This window comes from Pavona decussata, unplaced genomic scaffold (assembly GCF_977016875.1).
Source record: "Pavona decussata unplaced genomic scaffold, jaPavDecu1.1 SCAFFOLD_336, whole genome shotgun sequence".
In the NCBI taxonomy this organism is placed as follows: Eukaryota; Metazoa; Cnidaria; class Anthozoa; order Scleractinia; family Agariciidae; genus Pavona; species Pavona decussata.
In genome coordinates this window covers 767,988-775,934 of record NW_028145724.1, presented here as the reverse complement: position 1 = coordinate 775,934, position 7,947 = coordinate 767,988, and the positions used below count along the sequence as shown (strand labels likewise).

The window sequence follows — 7,947 nt, the reverse complement described above, 5'->3', positions numbered from 1 at the left end:
TTTCAACCGTTGGCTGAGGTTCTGTTTTTGCTGAACGTTTACTATCATCCTTTAAAAGTTTGCCGCAGGTCTACTATCGGGAAGTAAAACACGCTGAGTAAAATTTTACTTTGGATTAAGTCTTCATATTTTTCAGCATGATTGAGATTCGTCACTGCCTTTGGAAAATGTGTGCAGCTCCTGGTGCATCACATGGCATCAAACCGGGTTGTGTAGCTCGGCGGCCGTTGTGCAACCACAGGTAGCCCAAGCTGTATATATAGAGATATATATAGAGAGGAAAACAGCGAACCTAAAACCCACTGAATCGCGCTGAAATGGCCAAAATACGACACACAAACACTGGAAAGATATCAAGGAGGCAAGGTAAGCCATTTTTGTTCAATTCATGCCCTTCATTTTCGACTCCTAAACACGTTCGTAAATTTCCAAGCAAACCCTCAAAGGGTCCTTATAATTTACGCCATTGCGTAACTCATCGTGACACTCAAATTACAAAGGTCAAACAAGGGTCTTTATTAGAGCTTGGGCGACCTGTGGTGCCACAAAGTAAATCCACCGAGATTTGAAGCTCGGCGGCGCCATTTCGTCATGACTTGTGATATTTACGGCACCGGACAAACGAGGAAAAAAACGGGAAAAAACTAATAAACCAACCCACGGTAGCGCCACTCAAGTTACTAAAATCAACATGTTCATGTTGTATGCAAATACTCCAGTAATTGCAGTTGCCAGGTGTTTACCGCCAAAGGTTTTAGAGGTTTATGCACCTAACGGTGGTGGGTGCACCTCAACTCAGCCAGACCCATTCAGCCAAGGAAGTGAATATATATCTTAGCATATAATTACTCCTGTGAGTTTAGGGTCAGATCTTCAAACAAATACAGTGTCATCATGTCATCATTTGAACTTTCCCCAACCATTGGTTGTCTATAGTTGTCAAATATTACGAGTTCGTCCACCACCAGTTTTAACTTGTTTAATCGTTCGATTCGAATTCCACCATAACTACGCGAGAATCGTACAAGATTGTAATGAAAACTGAAACCTAGCTAGCTTGCGAAAGCATGAGGTCCAAATCACGTGTCTATGAACTGTCAATCATTTCTAACACTCCCCGCATCTGTTCAACTTAGTGATACAGATGTACTTGTGAAATAACAAAACAAATACAACAAATGTAGCCCGCAAATTAATGAGTTCTTGAAGACCACTTGTGGTCTCAGTTCCATTGCAACATACTGCAAAGTTCGAGAAAATTAAAACACGAAAACGTTCAGCAAAATTAAAATAGTCAAAGTTCTTATGATCTCAGTCTCCGTAGAATTTCTCCATCAATCGCCGCCCTCCTTCGAGGTCTGCTATCAACAGCTACTGTTCCTTGTTCAGACCGAACTGAATTCTCGGGCTGCGGCAATAGCTCAACGTTGGCCTTCACTTCGATTGGAATCAAATGCTTGACACTCCTCTTGAGTAAGTTTCCGGTATCTGCTACCCGCACAGCTGCCGCTCTAACCTGGCCGTCACCTCCTGCTAGCAATTGTTTGACGATCGCTAATTTCCACAGTGCTCTCTTGGTCGAATCCTTCTGAAGCAGTACGACGTCACCAACAGCAATTTCTGGATTCTCTCCCTTTCTCCTCGAATTCGTAGCGTGTGTTTCGCGTAAGTTCACCAAATACTCATTTCTCCAGGCAGCTGTAAACTGATTCAGCAGGCGTTTCTGGTGCTGCGACCGTCGCGTCAGCGTGTCATGGGTGCTAACAATTTCAAAGTGGCTTGAATTGGGAGTGCTCTGCAAGCGTCGACCATTGATCAAGTGTGAAGGAGTTAGCGCAAAGTTCACACCGTCCAAGTCATCGTAAACGTATGCTAGAGGCCTAGCATTAACGACACATTCCACCTCTGTAAGTAGGGTACTGAGCTCTTCGAAACTCAGACAACTCCGTCCGATCACTTTCTTGAGCGGTCTCTTTACGGTTTGAACTAAACGTTCCCAGAATCCGCCCCACCATGGGGCTTTGTCAACAATGAATTTCCACGTTACACCGTTGTTTGCCATGTAATGGAGAACTTCTTGGGCTCTTGCTATTTTCACAACTTCCTTTGAAGCAGACTTGAATGTCTTGGCGTTGTCCGATAGTAATGTGGCTGGCAAACCTCTCCTGCTAGTGAATCGGCGAAAAGCCAATAGAAAGGCTTCGGCACTCAGTCGTTTTGTTAGCTCCAAGTGAAAGGCTCTAGTAGAGGCGCACGTAAACAGGCAAACGTATGTCTTAGCTTCATCTGCATTTGTTCCACCTTTATCTGTCGTGTATAAAGGACCTGCGAAGTCCACACCTGTGTGTGTGAAAGGTGGACAATCAGAAACTCGTTCCTCGGGTAAATCGGGTGGCTGTGGTAGTGGGAATGGCTGTCCCTGCCCCTTTCGGCACGTCACGCATCTTCGTAGACACCCTTTGACAGCTCGTCTTCCTTGCAATATCCAAAACCGCTCTCTTACAGACGTCAACGTTGTGTTTACTCCACTGTGCAGCATCCGCCGGTGATGGTCACCGATAATCAAATCCACCACGTAATGCTTTGAAGGTAACAACATTGGAGTTTTGGCTTCTTGATTAAGTGAACTGTTCTGAATTCTACCCTTGCATCGCACGATACCTCTCTCATCTATGTAGAGGTCAAACTGTCGCACAAGAATTGGAGCGGGCGTTTTTCTTGTCGACATCAAATGGCACACTTCCTCTGGAAATGATTGGTTCTGTATGGACTTAATCCACAGTTCTTCGGCAGATCGGATTTCTTCTGCGTTCAATTCGGGACCTCTCTTCTCCTTTGATCTCCTCGCAAATCGAAGGACGTAAGCAGTAATCCGCAACAATTTTGTCAAGCTACTGTAGCGGTTGGCATCAATGATTTGATGTAAGCCAGTCTGTCGCACTTGTTCACCACTGACCAAAACATGTGTAATATTTGCAGGATTCTTTGCAATTTCTTTCATGGCATTTTCGTTGTCGGAGTGGGCGTTGTCCTCACGTGGCCATTCTTCTTCATGTCGGAGTGGGCGTTGTCCTCACGTGGCCATTCTTCTTCAACGTTGTGCAGAAATTCTGGACCCTTCCACCATTTGTCCTCGGTAACCAATTCGCTCGCTGTCATTCCACGCGAAGGGATATCGGCTGGGTTCTGTTCGCCGGGACAGAAATTCCACGACGCTGGAGGGGTGCTCTCACGGATCTCTTGCACCCTGCTCATGACATACTGTTTCCATGGCCTTGTATTCCTGATCCAACATAAGACTGTCATGGAATCGACCCAGTACACAGTTTCTAACTTCTGGGGCAAGGCGTTCTGCACAGTTTTAGCGAGTCGTGCCAGAATCGTAGCGCCAAGTAACTCAAGCCTGGGGATGCTCTGTTTCTTTAACGGTGCAATCTTGGTCTTCGATGCGATTAAATTGACTTCCACATGTCCATCTTCGTAAAGCGAGCGAAGATAAATGACCGCTGCGTATGCCCTTTCAGACGCATCGCTGAAGCAGTGAAGTTGCGCTGATTTCAGCAGACTTGCGGAATGGCTGTCGAAGTAACATCTCGGTATGCGAACACTGTTCAGTGTTTTAAGTTCGGCGATGAGTGAATTCCATTTCTTCAAGTGTTCGTCACTCAATTGTTCATCCCAGTCGGTGCGCTCATTACAAAGTACTTGAAATAAGACCTTCCACTGTATAGTAAATGGGCTCGACAGTCCAAGCGGATCAAATATTTTAGCCGAGATCTTCAGCAACGATCGCTTTGTAGTCGGAAGCAGCTTAGCTTGTTCTGAAAGATCAGACAAGTCGAACGTGTTGCAGTATTCCAAATTGAGCCCAACACCTTTACAATATTGCTGTCAGCGGTCTTGTCGTCATTGACTGGTGGACCTGTTGTGGCCTTTGCATAGGATTCATCTTCTTCGGTGACAGACTTCATGCCTTCGGATACAGATGGGGGCGTCACTCCCTCAGTTGATCGGTTGATTGCCTCTCGTACAACGGTCGAGTTAGTGTTCCATTTTCGCAAATTGAATCCACCTCGCTGCATAATTGATTTGGACTTCGAGTACAAATCCAACACCTCATCATCGTTCGCTTCTCCGGTAACGAGATCATCCACATACAGGGAATTCTTTAACCGCTCGATCAATTCCATCTTGAACTCCTCTGATAGTTGCGCGTCTAAATGGTGTCGAATCGTCGATCCTAAAATAGCTGGCGATGGTCTCAGTCCAAACACCAGTCTCGTAAATCTCAAATGTTCAATTTCGGATTTCAGGTCGCCAGGATCCTTAAACCACAAGAATCTCAGCATGTCCTTGTCGTTTTCGTTTATTCCAACCATCAGAAATGCTTTCTCGATATCGGCTGTCAGACCAATCTTGTGCCAGCGAAATTTAACAAGAGTGTCAAACAACTGCGGTGTATAATTAGGACCAGTTTGAAGACAATCGTTCAAGGAGTGATTGCGTCCAGGTGGTTTAGCTGATCCGTCATACACAATTCTCAACTTAGTCGTTTCTCGATCTCTTCGGATCACACCATGGTGCGGTAAATAATGCACAGTTTCGCTTTCGTTTACTTCGCCTTGTTCTGCGGGGACCTTTTCCACAATTCCCTGGCTAATTTGATCTTCAATGATTCGATCGTATTCCTGAATTAACTCTGGTTCCTTCAACAACCTTCGTTGCAGAGATTTGAGACGGTTGACACACAGTTCGTAATCACTCGATATGATAGGACAATTCTCCTTCCACGGGAGTTCCACTTCGTAACGTTCACCATTAAATCGCACATTGTCGTTGAAACAATCACTTGACTGCTCGCATTCCAATTCTCCTTTTATTCCGATAGATTCAGTTTCCCAGAACTGCTTCAAAGTGTCAACGAGGGGGTCTTGGGTGTGGTCGAACAAACCATTGCTGTTTCCCGATATGATCAGGTTTGTCACAGTTGTTTCAGAACTAGTAGCGAACTCCGTAGGCCCTGAGAGCAGCCATCCGAACTTGCTATTGATCGCAGAAGGACCAAAGTCTCCGCGCACGATTTCATTGGTTACGAAGTCCCAGTAATGGTCAGATCCAATAAGGACATCAATCGAATCTTGGGAATCGGAGCAGTCCGCTAATTGCAGTCCTTGCAAATGCGGGTAGCTGCTTGTGTCTACTCTTGTCGGGAGCGGTGAACAAATAGCAGGAAAACTAAGGACAGAAACCTTCAGAGTCTCGTCGTTGCAGCTCTCAAGATGCAAAGTTACAACATCGCATTTTTGTTTTCGAAAGTTCCTTTCTCCAAATGTGTTGAGGTGAAGAGTTTTCGTCTTTGCTGGTTTCAGGCTAAGCCTAGACTTGAGATTATCTGTTACATAAGAACGTTGGCTTCCACAGTCGAACAATATTTTCACCCTTGTGGATTTCGATCCATCTTGATTTGTTGCGAGCGCAGTTGCGGTTTGCAATAAGACGTGTCCTTTCGTTTCAGAACTGGCGGTTGTTGTGACTCTCTGAGGTTGTGTGTTTGCTGCGTGATCATCCATTGTGTGACCCTCCATTGCGTGACCATCCATTACGTGACTGCCCATTGCGTGACCATCCATTGTACGACCATCCATTACGTGACTGTCCATTGCGTGACTCACAAGAGTCTGCGTGTTCTGCGAAAACTCGTTTGGGGTAGATGACTCTCTCGGTGAATTCGTTTGACGACACAGGGACTGGTGGTGTTTTCCGTTACAACGTCGACAGCCCAAACTACACGAGCTGCTTTGATGACCGAACCGCAAGCAAACAAAACATCTTCGATCTCTTCGGAGAATTTCCAAACGAGCTTGCAGGTCGGTAACACGATTACAAGAAGCTGAATAATGACCGCCACCACAATAAGCACATTTAATTTGGGTTCCAGCTGGCGAGGGTCGCGTGCTTTCGTTAACTTTTGCGATAAGAGCTGCAGCAGACGGTGTTTTCATCTGATTGTATGTTTGTTTAGGTTTGTCAGCGTTCACTTTTACACCTTCGCTAATCTCTCGAGCCTCAACTTCCTGTCGAATCACATCCAATATGCCAGACATTTGCCAGACCTCTTGAGCCGTGTTTCTAGCGACTTGAATTCGTACTTCTTGCGGTAATTTAGCCTGCGTAGCTGGCGGTTTTTGTTATTGGGCAGGCACAAAGGCCGAAACGAGTGGCGAAGCCGCGGGGAAATGGGGCGAGAGCTGGGGAAATGGGGAAATGGGAAATGGGGCTTCGCCGCGTCTGTCGCGGATCTCGCCCCATTTCCCCCGCAGCCGCACCACTCGTTTCTGCCCGACTTTCCCGCCCATCAACAAAAACCGCCAGCTACGCAGGCTACGCGAGAATCGTACAAGATTGTAATGAAAACTGAAACCTAGCTAGCTTGCGAAAGCATGAGGTCCAAATCACGTGTCTATGAACTGTCAATCATTTCTAACAATAGTAATATATACGCACCTCCAGTCACATCAGTTACTTGGTCAACGAAAGCTGAAATCGAGTATCCAGAAAGACTGAGTAGCCAAACGCCTCAAGATATTCCTTTGTCGTCAAGACCTACATGTGTTAGTACATCACCTGCTGTCAGTAATAGTTTCCAAGCCTATTACCCTCATGACCCAAAGTTTGAAAGTCCATTGAATCACTCTTTCCCAAGCAGTACACCGTTGTGGGGCCCAAGTTCCAGAAGTACTTCAACTCCCCACTCAAGTCGGGTTAAGTCAAACCCTCTGCATCGACCAGCTCAAGTAGACCCTACGGGAGAACCTGTAGATGCATCTATTGACAGGCTGATAGATGGCCAGCAAATTGTTTTTGCCGAAAGTCTCAATGCTCACTGACAGACTCCGGTATAGCACTGCTCGGAGCACAAAAGCAGCAACGCAACGCTTACCACCACTTGATCTTTTCACCGGTACAGGCAAGCCAATTGAGTGGCCCAAATTTATTGAGAGATTTCGTGACCAGATCCATAATAAGACAACACTGACTGACTATGATCGAATGTCTTATCTGTTCCAAAATCTCAGCGGTGAAGCAAAGAAAGCCATAGAAAGTTTGGGTGTGACTGGCCATAGTTACCCAACCGCCCTCAAAACACTAAAATGACAATTTGGCAACCCCAGCAGTGTGGCATCAGCCTACTTAAAGAACAAGCTTGATAACTCTTGTGTGACTCCAAATGATAAGCAGGCATTGCGTGATTATTATTATTATTATCAAGTGAAAGCTTGCACTACCTGGTGCGTCAAGATAGGCTAGTCTGCTATACTCTTAACACCAGAGTATCTAAGTAGGGCTACTATGCGGTTACCCACTAACCTCAGAGTGAGATGGTACGAACATATTGATGGTCATGCTGAAAGAGCTACCCTGGCTTTGCAAAAGAGTCGACACCTTATTCAACCCACTTGAAGATTTCATATGTGAAGAATGGAACAAGAAGCAGTCATGTATGAAACCAAAGTCAAATTTGAAGATGCATTCTCTCGCTACGACTACCAAGCCTCCCAAACTACCTCAAGTGCAGCCGCGCAAGAAGGAAGTCGGGAACTCAGTCCATGTTTGTGAACAGAAGTGCGTTGTTTGTTCAGACAGACACCGTGTTGCGTTTTTTCCTGTTTTTAAGTCCAAAGCCTTGCAGGAAAGGGAACAAATTGCGTGGGATCACAGACTTTGCTTTAATTGCCTGAAAGCAAGCCATCAATCGAAAGAATGTCCAAGTACAAACCGTTGTCTTAGAGAGCATTGCAGCCGACCACATCACACTCTCCTGCATGAAGATCGTCAAAGCGATCCACATACTGATAGTTCAGCTTACAGCGAAAGCACCGATATTCAGTCATCAATCTCGCCAAAAGAGAGTGCTCAACCACTGGTACCCAATACAAGCTCCCCTCT

General features: G+C 45.8%; 2 protein-coding genes across 2 annotated transcripts; both read right to left on the bottom strand.

Annotated features, from left to right (window-relative positions):
• Positions 1-1,303: 1,303 nt before the first annotated feature.
• Positions 1,304-3,001, bottom strand: LOC146453361 (uncharacterized). The gene has a single exon (XM_085096743.1). The coding sequence runs from the start codon at positions 2,999-3,001 to the stop codon at positions 1,304-1,306; it is 1,698 nt and encodes a 565-aa protein (XP_084952869.1).
• LOC146453360 (uncharacterized) lies at positions 2,998-6,104 on the bottom strand. Its single transcript, XM_085096742.1, has 2 exons — positions 3,882-6,104; positions 2,998-3,723 (listed from the first exon to the last, which is right to left on the bottom strand). Exons 1-2 carry the CDS (start codon positions 6,102-6,104, stop codon positions 2,998-3,000), a joined length of 2,949 nt encoding a protein of 982 aa, XP_084952868.1.
• Between the last annotated feature and the right edge of the window lie 1,843 nt (positions 6,105-7,947).

Excerpts from the sequence above, each read along its gene's own strand:
- LOC146453361 (XM_085096743.1), bottom strand. The coding sequence starts at position 3,001 with ATGAAAGAAATTGCAAAGAATCCTGCAAATATTACACATGTTTTGGTC.
- LOC146453360 (XM_085096742.1), bottom strand. The coding sequence starts at position 6,104 with ATGTCTGGCATATTGGATGTGATTCGACAGGAAGTTGAGGCTCGAGAG. Across the intron at positions 3,724-3,881 it reads AGACCGCTGACAGCAATATT|TGGAAGGTCTTATTTCAAGT; the intron begins GTAAAGGTGTTG and ends TTTACTATACAG.